The 18,293-nt window shown below is 31.2% G+C and overlaps 1 protein-coding gene across 1 annotated transcript in view; it reads right to left on the reverse strand.

Moving 5' to 3' along the window:
- LOC127724455 (single-minded homolog 2-like) overlaps positions 1–17,936 on the reverse strand; it is a 32,265-nt gene extending 14,329 nt beyond the window's left edge. Inside the window, exons 1-2 of the mRNA XM_052231418.1 lie at positions 17,762–17,936; positions 350–426 (exon numbers count right to left, since the gene is read on the reverse strand). Coding sequence (XP_052087378.1) covers positions 350–426; positions 17,762–17,936 — 252 coding nt within the window. The remainder of the gene's footprint in view (positions 1–349; positions 427–17,761) is intronic.
- Between the last annotated feature and the right edge of the window lie 357 nt (positions 17,937–18,293).

Consider the following 18,293-nt stretch of genomic DNA (forward strand, 5'->3'; position numbering starts at 1 on the left):
TTTTGAAAGTGACAACCTCAATGAAAATTTCATCAAAATCTTTGAACGACTTGTATGGAATAGAATCTCATACTATTTTTCTAGAAACTTGGATGTACTTTCACAGTGCTGTTTTGTTTCTTTGACCAAGTTTTTGATGAAAAACTTTGATAGTGACGACCGATGACTTGGACCAAGTTTATCTGGTCGAAGAAACCTTTGACCAAGTATTTAATAAGAAAAAAAAAGAGACTTTGATAGCGACAACAGGTGACTTCGACCAAGTTTACCTGGTCGAAGAAACCTTTGACCAAGTTAACTTTGATAGTGACAACCGGGCTAAAGAGATCAGAAAAATAAAACAACTTACCTGCAAAAGATGTGAACCTAGTTCCTTTTCTAATGGAGACTTTGGTGGAGATCTGTGGCCCCATGCTTCACCAAGGCCTAAAATATGAAACGATTATTATGAACAATTAAATTTAAATTACTTTTGTAAGAAGTATTCATTTCTCATAATTTTTTATTATCGTTAGAAATAGTTCGACACATTTCGAACAATTGGGCTCTGTCATCCCGTAAAGCTTCCAAAAAAAGGTACGAATAGGATATTTACATGTAACACGCAAACAAGAGCAAACAAACCAAATCCGTCTACTGTTTACTCTCGTTCAGCCTATTGTGCAAAACCTAGTAGCCGTTCCTTTACTTTAAAACCTGAACAGTACATGGCGCTTACTAGCACCAATTATGTTTAATTTTTATTAATGTGTGATGCTTTTGTTTTAATTAACGAAGGTATATCCCTGTCTTTCAATTTTACAACTTTAAAAACCAGTATGAAAATTTCAGGCAACCGTCTGAAATAATGATACCATAGTCTCTTAAAAATACTTTATTTTTATTGAAATTGGTTGTATTTACAAATAGAATGTAGATATATGATCAAGATTTTTCATTATGACTTGTTTTTATTGAAATTTCAAATGAACTTTGTCGAATTTCAGCCAACTTGTGCATCTGAACAATTTTTCGCATGTTCACAACATTTTCCGTGAAAACACCTTTATGGTTAAATTTCCTTAAAATAAAGACAAATTAGAAGTCGTGAACTATTTGCCACTGGACGTTACGCAAATAATAATCAATCTATCAAAAATATAATTTTATATCGGTCCCACTTTGAACTTGTTCATACCTTTGCATAGTCAAAGGATTTTTCACGGCTTATACTAATTGTCTGGACTATGGGCATTTGACAGACGGTATAGACACTAGCCTGTTTTTGAAGACTGTGTTCCGCAGCTGCCAATTGTGTGCATAGCCCACATCTCTTCTTATTCATATGCATCTGAAGTCGCACATGGTTGTATAATGCTGTATAACATTCTGGTTTACTTTAAAAGGTTGGGGTACAAAACTTGTGCTCGAAACACCAAATCCAGTATTTTGATTGGTTGAACTCTGAGTATGGGTACGACTTTATGACCGCATGGCCTGATCTGTTTTCTTTGTTTCGGGTATTTTGTTTTTTCTTCTAAAATTTAACCTAGCTTAAAATTAGTTATTGAAATTTTTAATATTATGTTTAATTTCAATTATTGATGCTTTTGTTTAATTTACACAAGTATATTCCTGTCTTTCTATTTTAAATGCTATGATACCCTTTTAGTGAAGGTCAAATATGACAATAAAAACTTCTTTATCAATGTTTAAAGAAAACAATGTATGGTATCAAAGCAAACAAACTTCTGTGGAAATACAAACTGAAATATCACGTTCCCAAGACTATAAACTGTCGGATAATAACAATTATACTGACACGAGCCAACACAGAAAAAGTCAGTTTAAAGGCCCGTTGTTTCATTCAAATAAAACTCTATTTAATTACAGTTTCTTTTATTGTAAATAGCATATTAGGAGACAAAACCCAATAGGAAATACCACCCAATCTCGTTAAATCTCGTTAATGAGATTCCAATCAATTAGTCACCCATATTGTTATCACGTCTGGTGTACGATAGAAAGCAAATAATTGGCCGGAATCCAGCCCGGAGCTTAGCTGGTTAGCGATACATCGTATTGCTTTTTCCTCATCTTGGTGTGTTGAACCTTACATTTTGCCAATTTCTAAATGTTTTGTCTTTTGAAAACATTTTGTTTGGTTTATGTTAGCTTTACATCGCACTAATCTATTTAATAACACATAAAACCTCAAGCAGTTACATCAATACTGTATATTATTCATACAAATTATAGGTTTGTGTTCTGTCTAATGCCTTTTCTCGTTGTTTCTCCTCCTTTTCAACGTTACATGGTCCGCGTAATTAAGTTTAGTAAATGTAGATTTTTTTCATGTAATTGTAATAAATTGTAATGGCTGGTTTTTTCTATTAAAGAAATAGACGAATTAAAAAAGATGAGTACTAATTTGAAGAAAACAACACCGAACTATTAATAGAACAACCTAGGCCACACTAGACCCAGATATTTGTTATTCAATATGGCAAACTTTTGGGAATAAAACTGCAATAAACACAGACGATTTTCAAGGTTTTGCTCTTTGTGACAATCAGCTTTACGTATGTTACAAGGATAAATGGTATAATCTGCACATGTCGCAGGTTAAATTTAAGACATTCTTAAAACTATAACATTTTTTATTACTTTAACTGGATTTTCTACTGGTCTCTTTCTAGATAATTGTTATCTTTTATTTTTGAAACATGCAGAGAAAAACAATTAAGAAAATAAAAAACACAAAATAAAACAAACAAAATTTAAAATGTGAAATAAAGGGTAAGTAAAATAATAAAAATAAGTAAAGATACTGAAATAGAATTATATAGCGTTTGGTTTAACCCATTATAATCACGTAAGTTAGTAAGCAAGTAAATTGTATGTCAACATGAGCTTTGAGGAGCTCCAATAACCGACAAAAATCAGCATAATTACATAAAAAACCTGTCCAACAAAAATTAAAAGCATGCAGCATAAAAAAAAACATGGACAAAAGAACACAATTAAAAGCAAAGCAAATAACTTGAGACATAAGAACCAAAACTGTTAATATTGAAATACGTTAATGGTATTTTATTAATTTTTTGGTAATATCCAGGGTTGAAACTTGAAAAGCTAAACATTAAAATAATCTGATACATTTACTGAAAATAATCGGATTCAAAATACTGAACTGGTCAGTAGTATTGGTCAGGAAATATTGTATTTATATCTATATTGTAATTTATTTTGAATTTTCCCCCAATGAAATGTGGAAGAGCTGGTATAACCGAAATCAGAGACAATGATACATATGTCGAAATTGGCGGGATAAATAAATAGATAGATAGATTTGTTTTAATCAGATGTCAACATAAAGCATTACAAAAGTAGTATAAAAAAGCCAATAGCAGACGTGTTATAAACATATTTAAATTATAAAATCTTAAAACAATGGTTGATACCTAATCTGCTTTCATTGAGGAACAAGAAGTTTAGAATAGACGTATTTACATTTGTATGCAAATTTGTCCGCCATTACTTAAATTCACACAAGTTCCCTCAAAATTTGACACACTATTTTTTTAAAAAATGACGTTATAATTAAAAAGTGATTGTTGCTAGACGTCAGGAGGTTATTCGGAGCAGATCTAAGGTCATTGGAGACAAAATTCACCTTAATACCAAAAGTGTAAATATGTTTATTCTCTAATACGACAACCGTCTGTTACATTATTTCCCATTTGTAAACAGAAAATATAGATGTATCATGTATAGTTCTTTGGTCTGTGGTGGATAGTTGTCTCATTGTTAATCAAACCACATACTAGCTTCACTTTTGTAAACTGTATACTCTTTTCTATGTTTGCAAGTCTGAAATCAAAATAATTAGGGAAAGGAACGCACAGTACAAAGTTGGCAGGTCTTCCACACCTGTGTAGCATTCCATTTAATCGCATTTACTTTCCACAAATAAAGTAATATTATTTTCTAAATATTAATATATATCCTTATCAGGATACATAGATACCCGTAACATTTGCTCAGCAAGGCCCCTACACCACAAAACCTGAATAAACAATGTAAAACCAGCAGGACCCGATAGAAGTTTTACGTCTTGGTGATTGGTAATACCTCAGACACTGATTGTTACCATTTCGTTGGTCACAGGTGTGAAAGTAAGAAATTTGTGACACCTTGGGAAACTTAACAAATACCTTCCAATTGAAATTTACAACTTTTTATCTAATCGTAAGCCTGTATTGACCAATTTGTCATGATAAGACATACTATGGACTTAATTGAAACGTATATCTCACATCAGATCGTCAATTTGTATTATCAAGCATATGATTAGTTCAGCGCAGTGTAGATTTTGATAAGTGTAAATAGCTGAGATAATAAGAGATAGTTTATAATGTAGATTGTTACACTGAATTATCATATTACGTAACAGATTGCTTTCATTTATATAAATTATAATATTCATTTGAAATAGACAAGGCTAAATGTAATGCCCGCTTAGTTAGTGCGGAATAATCTATTATAATGCATACATGCAACTTTCGATTGCCAAACGTTTCTTGTGTTTGTTTAAATAAAGAATCATTCTTAAATATACAATTAATCTTAACGAAAAATCAATGTATATAAAGGCTTCATGTATGTTATTAATACTTTGAAGTTCTTACAACATGATGTCATATGCAAGAACAAATCATCGAATTATAAATGCTTATAATATACAAAGGAGAAACAGATCTGCTAATAGATATCGCATATATTGAGGATTTTCATGTAAGCTGAATCAGAAGCATTCTAATCCAAAACAAAATTTTGTCTATATAAGAGAATGATAAATCTTGGTTCTTTTCTTTCAGATAAAAAATGTTATCATCATAGTTTTGCGTGGCCTATGAAATGAAATTTTATCAAGCCATACTATTTACAGCATGTTTTAAAACTGTTACAAAATGCTTATAATGATATTGCTAAAAAAAAGATTAAAAAATCTTTCAAATATATCATTTACACTCAGTTGAAGAAGATAAAATTCCAAACATTTTTTCGACCTCCAAAAACTGAGCAAGTGTGTGAAAACAGGAAGAGAAAGTTATACTTCTTTACGTCAAACAGACAAATTCCATTTTTTAAAGCAAAAAAATATTAAATGTGAAATCTACTTTTTTTTATATTTCTGGAGGGTACTAAAATTATATATCACTTAAAAATGCAATGAAAGTATATGTATTTCGGCTGTTGTGTGCTCTTTGGTCGGGTTATTGTCTCTTTGACATATTCCCCATTTCCATTCTCAATTTTATATTAATTAATTTTCCAATTGTAAGCAATAATATTTCTTAATTTTATGTAAAGATGCGACGAAGACGTTTCTAGTTCTGACTTACAGTCTACAAAAAAGTAGGTATGCACATTTTTATAGTTCATCCAAAATAAACAAAATTAGATTCAATTCAATCAATATAAATATATAATGAATAATGTTTAGTATATATATATTCAAGTGTCTTTGTTGTTGTCTATAATATAGTAAAAATACTATATTATATTTGCTTGTCTCAAAGTTGTCAACCGTTGGATTTGGGGAATATGGTCTAGCAAGTCAGATACGTTTTGTAGAATATTTCGTGGAAAATCAAATAGTATACCTCCCTGTCTCATTCAAAAATTTGAAAACTGAGTGGATAAGGGTTTGTTATGTATCTGGAGTAATTTCACACCAAAGAAAGAAGTAGCATGCGAAAGTGTTTTGATAAATTCCATACAGTTTAAGTTGGTTCCATTGGATCATTTTTGAAATTCATAATATCTTCTTCTTGTGATATATAAATTTCAAGACATGGCCAGCAGATCATTTCCTCGTGTAGAATACAATACATTTTCTAAAAAAAGTGGAAATATTTTTAAAGCAAATTATTTAAAAAATTTACTTCAAATAAGTCTATTTTGGACTGGCCTACTATCAATATAGCATACAATCAGATCTGCGGATGTGAAATTATGCATATCTTGATTTATATTTTTTAATCCGATTTTCTAGCGTAAATAGTTGAGTTTATGTTTTATATTTAATATACTACAGATAGATATGTAACATATATCAAATACCCACCAAAATGTGTTTTTGAGGCTTATATCGATAAAAACAATTTATATTATCATATAATAGTTCTTAATTAATTCAAACCAGGTATGTCATGTAAAGAGATATAGCAGAAGGAAAATGATATTTCGACATGTTTTCTCATTGTGGTCACTACATGATTATAAAAAAAGAACCGTATAATAAAAAAAAAGCATTTAAATGCATATACTCCAAACTATAAAATAGCTTATTTTAAAATAATTATATGATAATATTAGATGTGAATAAAAAAGCGATAAAAACGACTCAATTAAGAATTGAGAGAAAAATAATATTAAATGGCCATGCTTAGAACTTTTCGACGGCGTTACGAAAAATATCATTTGCCTGATGCAGCAAATACAAACTGTTGAACGAAAATCTGTCCTTCGTTGAACTTGTACTTCTAATATTAACATGTATTACATTATAAGAATTCAAAATGTGAGAGTGATTTAACACATAAATAAAAATTTGCGTTTTTGAAGAAAGAAAAATGCTCATTATATGATAAGTGATAAATAATTTATATGGCATGTAGTATGTTTTGGTGTAATGAAAACAGCTTACTGGCCTTTCCTTTAGATAAGAGTTGATGCACAGCAATTCAGATTTCAAGTTATAATCATTCTTATCATTTTTATATGAAATTAAAAAGCCTATGAACAGTAATGAATTTGTAGGTCATGAACTTTCTCAAATATCGCAAAAATGCTTAGTGATTTATGTGGGTATAAGCGGTGCATTAATTGTGATGAAATTTAAACCAATTTCCATGGAACGAAATGAGATATGCATAGAAAACCGCAGTTGATAAAGAATAATTAGATAAAGGACCGTCCTCTCTCTCTCTCTCTCTCTCTCTCTCTCTCTCTCTCTCTCTCTCTCTCTCACACACACACAAAAGAAAAAGACTTTGTTCCTTTTGTTTTTAAATATACATGGTACTAATTACAACACCCAACAACAAGGCAGTGGTGGCTAAATTACTAGTACTAGTAATTGTAAACAAATGGAATCGAATACAAGCTACAATACTGTAGAAAATAACCATAAAATATCCAGGATATCATATAGCCATTGCAAACTAAACATATACATTCTTCGAAACCAGCTTGCATTTTAATCATTCTAAACATTTGCTTTACCATAAGTATTCAAAATTGACAATGCCGATCTTAAAAACCATTCACTACTTTTATTATTTTTATTATATTATTTTCTCTATGTGTGATTAATGACAGAAGCCAGGTGCAAAAGAACAGATACAACCCGAAAGTAGCATATAGATGATCTTTTTGCGTTTGGTCACGTTCGAGGTGTTAATTTCTATTTGTTTATTGATACAAACATATGTGTTGATTTCAACAAAGTTCCTCATAGATCAAAGGTGACGAGAGGCTGTATCATTTTGAACTTTTGACGTCACTGGAAACCCCTGGAGAACAAAGGAGCAGATTCAAGACCGCAATCTTGAAAAAGAGACAACCAGGATCCCCTACTGACAAAAATAGTTTCAAACGATCATAATGGAAATCATAATTAATTCTCAGTCAAAATGCACTTTTAGCAGTAACAACAATATACATTTTGGAACAAATCAAGTTTAATTACAAAAACAGCTAATTTTATCTGAAGCAAAATAAAACATGGAGCTCAAATGTCCTTGTTTTGCTACATTATTCATGCACAATTGTCAATGTCATACACGTTTCCGCATTTGAGTAAAAAGCAAAATATTATTTTATACACAAATATGAACAAGCAATTGAGTGACGTCGATACCAGTAGAAATAAATATCCACATCACTTTAGTTCAACCCTAGTGTATTGGTGGGGTTCGAGTCGTGTGCAATGTTCTGTGGACTACTGCATATCTTTCAGTCGTTTGTCTTTCGGCAAACATTATTATGTTATGGTATATTGTTTTTTTATTATACTTCGTGTCAAAATGCCATATTTTGATTGGTTAATACGAGGGAGACAATTTACTCTATCCCATGGCAAATACTCTATCTATTACCCTTCACGGAAACGCTTGCTCAAGTGTGCGCTTTAATAAATACGAATGATTGTTATGTAGAAGACGGCGTAGTTTATTACTTTGAATTTGAAATTTACTGTGATAGACAGTTATAACAGAACATTCAGTATAATAAATTAAATATCACATATCTGAGAGGGTGATAGAGCAGATTGTTACCCCTCGAAAAGACATTGTCAACCTTGGCTTCGCCTCAGTTGACAATATTTTCTCGGGGTAACAATCTGCTCTATCACCCTCTCAGCTATGTGTTATTTATATAATATTGTTCATGTGATACCTTCTTCAATTCCCCTTGATGAATACATGTGTATTGAGCAAAACAAGCAAATTTGCTTTATAAATGACCATTTATATATTTTGCATAGACCATTATGCTTAAATTTCGAATAGTTTCTCATACAAAATATACTTATCCAAATATAAGTATTATGCATATTAAATATTTCAAAACAATCTGAATGTCAAACGGCAAAGCTAAGCCTGATAACTCAAAACTCAAACTGTCAATATTATATGAATGGCAATCATAATATTGAATAATGAATACATATCGCCAGTTGTAAGTTCTTTGTCTATTTTAAGACAGTACTAACCCACATTTATCAATCAAAACCCTAAAATATGGATTTTTGACATGTTTTTACTTTACTCTGTATAAAACGTAAATCTAAAAAGGCACTATTAGGGAAAGTGGCTTGATAAATTCACAATATACTGCACACATTTCCCATTTTAAACCTCTTTTTATTTAAGATATTCGCAGGTGTCTCATAGGTGGTCATTCACGAGTGTTTTATTACTTTAAAGGTTTGAAATGTAAATAAAGAAGACAAGTCTATAATGCGATAATCCGTCCCATTATAACCTTACATTTAAAAAGAACGACCCGTTCAGAATGAACCCACATGTCGAAAATTCGTATTATTCAATGGTTAGAGAAATTCAAATTGTTTAAGGATTGTTTTCTAAAATGTGAAATTTCCAGACTATGTATCGAAACGAATGGTGTTTCTGTGCATTTGTTTACACCAGGTGTTTAAATGCATACACATAACATACCTTTTCACAAAAGAGCTCTTCTAAATGAAAACCGGATATTGCTCAGTGAACGATTATAGGATGGAATGATACATTCATGAGCAACAATTGAATTCCCTTCATTAATATTAATGACATAGATTTGTATCATTTTCATCCATGTTAGTTTAGAAAAAAACGTAAACACAAAACGCACTCCGAAAAGACCTATGGCTTAATACTGCAAGCGCAGTGGAATTCAATGAAAACAAAATGATGTTTTATTATTATATTACAACCTTTACTTAATCGGATTGGTTTCTAATAAAGAAAAGATTTATTCAACCAATTGAGTGCATTGTTAATTACCTGAAATTAAAAATAGTGAAATTCGGAAAATATATACACAGAGGAAAATGGGGAAAATAATTTGCATACCCTAACCTGAAAAAATGATTTATTGTTTTTCTGTTGGTCTTGGCATTTTTCTGGGAAAATTCCACCACTATGTTATATAAAAAAAATTGCAACTTGAAATTAAAGATGAATCACTTCAATCAAATAGTTTGATCTTTTCCAAAAATAAGCTCAATAGAGTTTATATCATGAGGGTCTGGAATCGGGGGGGGGGGGGGGGGGGGGGGGGGGGAGGGGGGGTTCCTTCCTTTCTGTATTCCTCAATTTTTTATGTAATTTTTCTGTAGTTTTGGCCCATTATTTCTATTCTGTAAACCCTACCAAGACCATCATATCATGGAGGCATCGATGATACATGGTTTAATATAGCATATGGTCATTCTACGTTAAGGGCATATGATACAGTTACAGGGGAGGTAATGACGTCGCTAACGTAAAATGTTATTTTTTGCAACGTCAAACTGTGACATATCGCGTAAAGATGCATTTTCGACTGATTTTTATCATTCAGACTGATTTAACTTGAAAACGAGTGCATGGACTCCTCTTTTTAAAAATGATATTTGGCTTGATTTTGTGTGAAGATTATTTGTGACAATTTTTATAAGCATTTCACCGATGTATTTTTTTAAAATTAGATATATATACAGAAAGAAATGCCGTTTTTAGACTAAAATCAGGGAGTGTTATAAAAATGAATTATCTCCAAAGAATTGTTACACAAATTCAAAGCCAACTTATGTAGAGAAGATATTCGAAATGTTTCTACAAAAATCCGCTTACGTTTATCTTTTAAAACAAAAAAGTTTGTTATGTTTTTCCAAAGGATAAAAATATCCAAGGAATCGAAATTTCCAGTAAATGTCCAAAATTTCGACCCCATTATCTCTAAAAGTAGCACATGAAGGTAAATTTTTTATTACATATTTGAATTTACTAGTAGAAAAATAGCTTGTACGCAAACTTTTGTAAAAAATTCACCGTGGGATCAAAACTGTATCGTATGCCCTTAAATGTGTCTAGGACTGTCATCCCCAAAAGGTAATAAAAGCACGAAGTTTCGCATTTTATGCCATACCCTTTAATTCTATCACATGCTGTAAATATTTTTCTTTTTCGGAACAATATTAGGCGGGAATTATTATTTTTTATGGCTCATGATAAATGCCAACTGCTATCATCATTTTCTGTTTAAAAGTGACATCAAACCTAACATTTAAAAAATTCAGCATAAAATTTCAGTGAAACATGGATCTTAGACTATGCAACTTATGAAATCTGGATTATCCAAAAGTTGAAATGTCTCTACCGTTTTCTGTCCAATCGTAGTATATAAAAAAAAGAGTTAGACTTCATTAATAATAATAATATGCTTATATGGCATTGATAAAGCATAAACAAAATGCAAATTCAAATGATCTCGTTAATGGGGATTAGATAAAAGAACCGAAGACGGAATTAAACCCGTAAATGAGATTTCTGTACAATGCTTTAAATAGAAAACAAACAAGATGAAGCCAAATCCTATTTGGAAAGTTACGGTTACACAATTTAAGGAAGACAAAAGCACTGCAGGTACCTAGTTATACAATTAGTTTAAAATCAACTAACAAAAATCAGTCAATCCACAAAAAAGATTTAAAGCAGGGCAAGAATTAGTCAATCCACAAAAAAGATTTCAAGTAAGGCAAAAATCAGTCAATCCACAAAAGTGATTTGATGCAAGGCAAAAATTAGTCAATCCACAAAAAAGATTTAAAGTAAGGCAAGAATTAGTCAATCCACAAAAAAGATTTAAAGCAAGGCAAGAAATAATCAATCCACAAAAAAGATTTCAAGTAAGGCAAACATCAGTCAATCCACAAAAGAGATTTAAAGCAAGGAAAGAATTAGTCAATCTATAAAAGAGAATTCAAGCAAGGCAAGAATTAGTCAATCAATAAAAGAGAATTCAAGCAAGGCAAACATAAAGTAATCCACAAAGTGATTTCAAGCAAGGCAAGAATTAGTCAATCCACAAAAGATATTTCAAGCAGGACAAGAATTAGTTAATCCACAAAAGAAATTTCTAGCAAGACAAGAATTAGTCAATCCACAAAAAGAGATTTCAAGTCAATGCAAGATTAAGTCAATCCACAAAAGAGATTTAAAGCAAGGCAAGAATTCGTCAATCCACAAATGAGAATTCAAGCAAGGCAAGAATTGGTCAATCAACAAAAAGAGATTTCAAGCAAGGCAATAATTAGTCAATCCACAAAAAGAGATTTCAAGCAAGGCAAAAACTAGTCAATCCACAAAAATAGATTTCAATTCAATGCAAAATTAAGTCAATCTACAAAAGAGATTTAAAGCAAGGCAAGAATGAGTCAATCTATGAAAGAGAATTCAAGCAATGCAAGAATTAGTCAATCTATCAAAGAGAATTCAAGCAATGCAAGAATTAGTCAATCTATAAAAGAGAATTCAAGCAAGGCAAACATAAAGTAATCCACAAAAGAGATTTCAAGCAAGGCAAAAAATACATATTTCCATCTTCATAAAACATAAATCTGCAGGGGTTCTGACGGGACTTGTAGTATATAGACAACACATTGATATAAAGGCATGTTTGGATTTTTTTCTTCAAAGAAAGACGACACATACAGAAATTCGTAGTTTCAGAATCAAACGCGTTAAAAGCATACATTTTCATTCGTTTTTTTTTCTGTTCTCCCTGATAGATGATTGGTTCTTTTTGTATTGTTTAGATGTTGGGTTTCATGTCACGTTTCTGGGTGGGATGAAGTGTTTGTCCCAGTGAGAATTACATCACATTCCTTGTTTATTTATTCAAATATTAGCTGTAGGGTGACCCATTTTCTTTGAACATAAACCAAGACATGCCATCAGCAATTTTTTTTTTATAAAACAAGAAGTCTCGGTTATGTTCTATTACAAAAGAGAAAGCCTCGTTTAATGAACAAATCCTTGTACCAGCATAAATATTAACAACACGCTATAAGCTCCTGCAGATTGTCTTCAAAGGCGATGAAACTTTAGAACTCAGCACTACGCATCATCAACAGGTTGGATAAAATACAATAACGTACAAGGATTTGTAAAGTAAATCACTTTCAAAACCAAGATGAAGATGCAGGTAAAAAAATTATGTGAAAACCAAAAAGTGCATTCGGTTCACACAATTCATGATGAAAGTTTAAAAGTTAAATATAAAGATGATCATAAATGGAAAAGAATTCCATCTGTTGCAGTGCTAATTCAATCAATCAGACGAGTCTTCTCCCTTTGTAAGCAGTCAATGAGATAAAATTAGTGCTAACCATAGAGTCCTCCTTTTGTAATAGGGAAGGTATTCCTACGATTTGGACGTAACAGCTCTGTGGTTGGTGACGAGTTGTGAGATTGTCCTTATTGAAAAAAATTTCCACTTTTCTGATTTCAAATATTATCTACATATATTAATTTATTGTGTTGGCCATGCAGAACTAAATACGATTTGTATGCACATTTATTAAAGATGTATTTTATGTGGTTCATTGCGCAACTGTAGATACACGCCGATGAAGCGGAAACATCATACAACCCAAAACATGAGAAAGTATTACATGTAGGTCAAAGTACAGGCTCTTTATGCATCTAACAATTTTATAAATTTAGCGCCAAACGACTTGTCTTGACGTTAGCAGATTTCACTTTGTTTTGTGACCAACAAAATAAATCATATGGTTCCTTTATACTGTTGTGAATACAACTATTGTTTCTGAAACAACCTTTATCATGAACACCCAAGACTTAAAGTTTGGAAAGACCAAATACAAAATAAAATAAGCAAATAAAATGCGGGAGAGCATTTTAACAATAGAGTATAAACAAATCAGGAAAAAAAAAACGTCCGAGGTCAGCAATGTCTTGATATATTGTATAGCCTTAGTTTTAGTTAAGAAAGACATGATATGTTTATTTATAAACTGGAAATGAACATACAAATTGTTTTAGTTTAACCATGCCAGTACCAAGGCAGTTTTACTTGACAAATTGCACACGCAGTTATACTGAAAGTCATCAAGGAGCGGTTTTGATCCATTCGTTATTTGTATTTGCAGTGAGATGAAATAAAATGAATCTTAAAAAAAATCTTTTAATACCGTCCCAAATAATACATACATTTAAGATACAAAAGTTCACTATCTAAACCTTATCCAAAACTATTTTTTCCCAAGTATGAGCGGAATATGCATTATGCCTGCCGGCCATTTTGAATCACTTGCACTGTTAGAATTTTATTTATTCTATTTAAGTTCTTAATGTTACCCCGCCTTTTCAGGGTATGATTTTTGCTTGTCCTCCGTAAACTTCGGATATATAGATAAAAGGACAAGCGATGTACACTTCAATGAGACAGCACCAAAAAAAAAAAAAGAAAAAAAAAAAGGTTTATCATCAATTTTACTTTTACATATAGTGGTTTGCTAACCTTACTTTTAATAGTGTTCTAATAACTTCTCTTCTCTGTTTGTTCTTTTTACGATAGAAGAGGGGCATTATGTTTTTCGGTCTGTGCGTCCGTTCGTTCGTTCGTCCATTCGTTCGTCCATCCGTTCGTCCGTCCGTCTGTCCCGCTTCAGGTTAAAGTTTTTGGTCAAGGCAGTTTTTGATGAAGTTGAAGTCCAATCAACTTGAAACATAGTACACATGTTTCCTATGATATAACGTTTCTAATTTTAATGCCAAATTAGAGTTTTGACCCCAATTTCACGGTCCACTGAATATAGAAAATGATAGTGCGAGTGGGGCATCCGTGTACTATGGACACATTCTTGTTTTAAGCTATTATAAAATTGTTTTGTTATTGTCATATTATACTCAATGTTCTCGTAATATTTCAATGTTTGTTCTGGTTTCTTGATTTTTCTCGATATTTATTCTATTATTTGCAATGTTCATTTGGCTTTTCTTTGTTTCGCAATTTCTTATATTTGTTGACATTAATTTCTGCTCCTGTTAAACTTATGTTAGTAATATTGTTACTTTTTATTTGTTGTACAATGTTTTTTTTACTTATTAATTATTGTAGAATGTTATATACGTCTGACAGGTAACCATATTATGAAGAACTATTATAAGCTGGAAGGTTAAAATTGCAACAAATAATCATTGAATTGTTCTTATTTTTTTTATTTGAAATTCAAATATTATTTTTTAATTCTGAAACGAAACACATTATAATTTGTGATTTACATGTCAAATTGGTATTGCCTTTTTAATTTTTAATTATATTTGATTATATAATTTCTAATAAAAAATGTGTACCAAAAAATTTAGAATTGAACGGTTCTTTTTGTATACTTATTGGAATGTATATTCCTTGGCAATGTGAACTTTTTTGGTTTGCAAAATCATTAACCATGCGAACATTTTTAGAATGAGCGCTTCATTATAAAACTGTGCTTTTTAATCTAAGTTTAACATTTGTTTTATTTCATTTTTTTACGCATTGTTGTTATGTTGTCATAGTGAGCACCGTGCTGTTATGTTTTACTGGGATATCCTCATGAAAAAAATATGCAAAGAAATTAAAATTTGTTAACCGCAGTGGGAGAAAATGAAAGACAGAAAACGAAAAAAAAAAAACGTTTTTGCCTTTTGTTTCCTATTAACTAAGTTTACCACAATTTCAACATTGATCATAAGTTTACAATAACCACATCAAAACAACCTGATGATATGTGGTTTACACCAAGGTCATAAACAAGTTCTATCAAATGTATAGAAACTTTCATATAGTCTGGAGATGATAAAATATTTTAGATTTAATTTGTTTTTTCTTCAAAATAGTCAAGTTTTTGAAATTCGTCGAATGTTGATTGATCTACTATTAACCCTAACCTATTCCCTGGTAAAAACGAAGAAAAATACTGTTTGTGGGTTGGAGAATCAAAGGGGATAGCTAGAATAAAATACTTTTACATCCTTACTTTTATTTAGTTCATAATTTCATGACGATTTTCTTCTTCTTATTTTTGAGAGTAAAAAACAGAGATGCAAATACATAGACTTACGTCTGTCCAGTTTTAAAAAAGTCAAAATTATCCAACTTAATTATTACCCCCTTTTTCTTTTTCAAGTCATAAATTGTCTACTGTGTATAAAATACACACAAGAAAGACAACTCTTTATCAAAAGACTGAAAGAAAGAAACGTTCGAAAGTATACATGGTTGTTTTGTTTGTTTATTTCCAAACATTCTCCAGTAAGTCTTGTTTACTGTGACAGGAATGACGTAACTGCTGGAATTATAAACAAAGTCTTTTGCATTCTGTCACGAAATAGATTTCCGCGTCATAGTTCCAGGGTCAACAAATGTCTCGCTAGATATACGACATTGAAATTGACTACACCCTTACTAGTTTCATTTGTTTTGTATGTTAGGACAGCAACTTATTAATAAACAAGACAAATTTGACAATTTTAATTATTTGAAAATAAAGAAATCCTGATTAAATAAATTACTCAAGACAAGCTAATCTAACGTGTTTATGGACGGGCGGATATCATACCATGCAAAACGGGATACAGTATAACAGTCTGGTCATTGTGACAAGATTTCTCAACTTGTTCAATATTATAAAATATCTGACCAGGACAAGTAATTTATGTATAGTACCAAACAGCACTCTGTAAGTCTTCATTTTTTATAACGCTTATGTAGGGAAGTGCATTGATTCTTTACCAATAATAGGTACTGGTACTGGTGTAGTATGTACTAGTATAAATATGAGGGTCAGTATTAGAAGCGTGGGTATATACACATGTGTCGTGGACCTTTATCTGGTTATGACCGACTTCGGACCAACGACCTTTAGTCCCATCTGTCAGTGACCCACGAAATTCATCATCTTATCGTAATAAACATTGATCTGAAAGTGATTTTCCATAGGTGTGAATTTTACTCTCAATGTCTGTTGACAAAACTGAAATTGAATGCTATGTTTCCGTTCCAACGTTCGCTATGTTTGTCGATAATATTTGCTCTTTATTTCTTTGCCCATCGTCTAATTGACTACTGTATTTTTAGTTCCGAAGCCTCGTTCTGTTAGTAAATATTAGCTTTTACAAAAATCATAGGATGAATGGCATTTAATAGGGAATCTATTTCAAAATTATTTGAATATCATAAAGGGGATTGAAACTGGTAAAGCTTATATGTCCTCATTAAAGCAGAATTTGTTAATGTTGATTCAAAAACAAATTCTAAAAAGAACAAGAGACCAGAGTACTTTGACATTTACTTGATGACTTGTAAATAAATGGAATCAAAGTTTTATTTTCATGTTTTATCTTGCTAGGATATGGTTCGAACGAGCTATATACAGAATTGTGTTGGGATTGAAAGTCGAGGTCGTTATGACATCAAATATATATATATATGAGTTGTTTAGACGTTCAGAATACAGTTTTAATTCTTAAAATTTTGAACATATCTAAAAAAAAAATAAACACCGGTTAAGTTGTCTTGTCACCTTTAAAATATCTTAATATTGCAAACGTCTTCGGTTGTAAACAGAATTAAAATATGCTAAGCCGATACTTCACATTTCGATCTCATTTGAATTTCTTTCCGTATACATTCGAAAACATTTATCTTAATAAGAAATTTTTTTGTGATGTTTTTGGTCTGAATTTCTTACGGTTATCAATTATATGTATGCCTCTTTTTTAAAAATATATAGTGCTCTTGGATAAAATGTGTTTATCTGCCACAATTAACAACCTGGCATTGGGATATAAGAAATCGTAATAAAAATTAATAACGGTTGCCATGGAAATAACAGTATAATTCAGTTTTAGTGTATTGAAGAGGAACATTACATTTTGAATAAACGCTGTATCTGAAAAGGGAATATATAAGGAATTATAATCCATCCACAATCTCCTTGCCAGGAACCCCTATACACAACAGGGTCTTATATTATTCAAAAATATTTTGAAGTACCTTAATTCTATTCCCGACCGTTATCGGTCTTTTTTATTATTTTAAATCATGTTCAATTGACCGTTGTCTTTAATGTATTGTAATGTTTATCACTGGACGTATTAAGTAAAATCCAATGTATAGATGATTAATTGAATAATAAATATGTAAAATGTTTACTTACCATCTGGGAAAACGCTCCTCATCTTCAGGTAACTGGTACATAGCCTTATTATGGAGGCTTTGTCCAACTGGCTCGTAATAGCCGATGGGAGAGGTAGTAATTTTGCAAGTTCATAGAACTCTGCATTTTCTTTTTCTCTTCTTGATCTTGCCGCCGTCTTGGATTTGTCTTTCATAACTCCACTGAAATACACATTATAATTCCAACATATTTATCAGTTTAGTTATCTATATCTTTGTCTTGTAATCGTGGAAAGGTGAAACGTACATGTAATAAACACTTTCATGTCAATTTCAAAATATTTCTACTGATATTTGCTTAAATGAAAGCACTTCTCTTTTGTAAACATCTCGTTTTTTAAATTTCGAACATTTAATGGTATAAGCGTTAGAAGTCTTGACAAATAGTTTGCCTTTTACATGTAAATCTTATAAATATTTCCACGTTAAAAATGTCCTCAAAAGGCGTAAGAAATTTAAATCTGTTTCGTCCCAAAGAAAACGGAAGTAAACTGACTCAGTCGTGTTTCGTT

The sequence above is a fragment of the Mytilus californianus genome, unplaced genomic scaffold, assembly GCF_021869535.1.
Source record: "Mytilus californianus isolate M0D057914Y unplaced genomic scaffold, xbMytCali1.0.p SCAF_14, whole genome shotgun sequence".
NCBI lineage: Eukaryota > Metazoa > Mollusca > Bivalvia > Mytilida > Mytilidae > Mytilus > Mytilus californianus.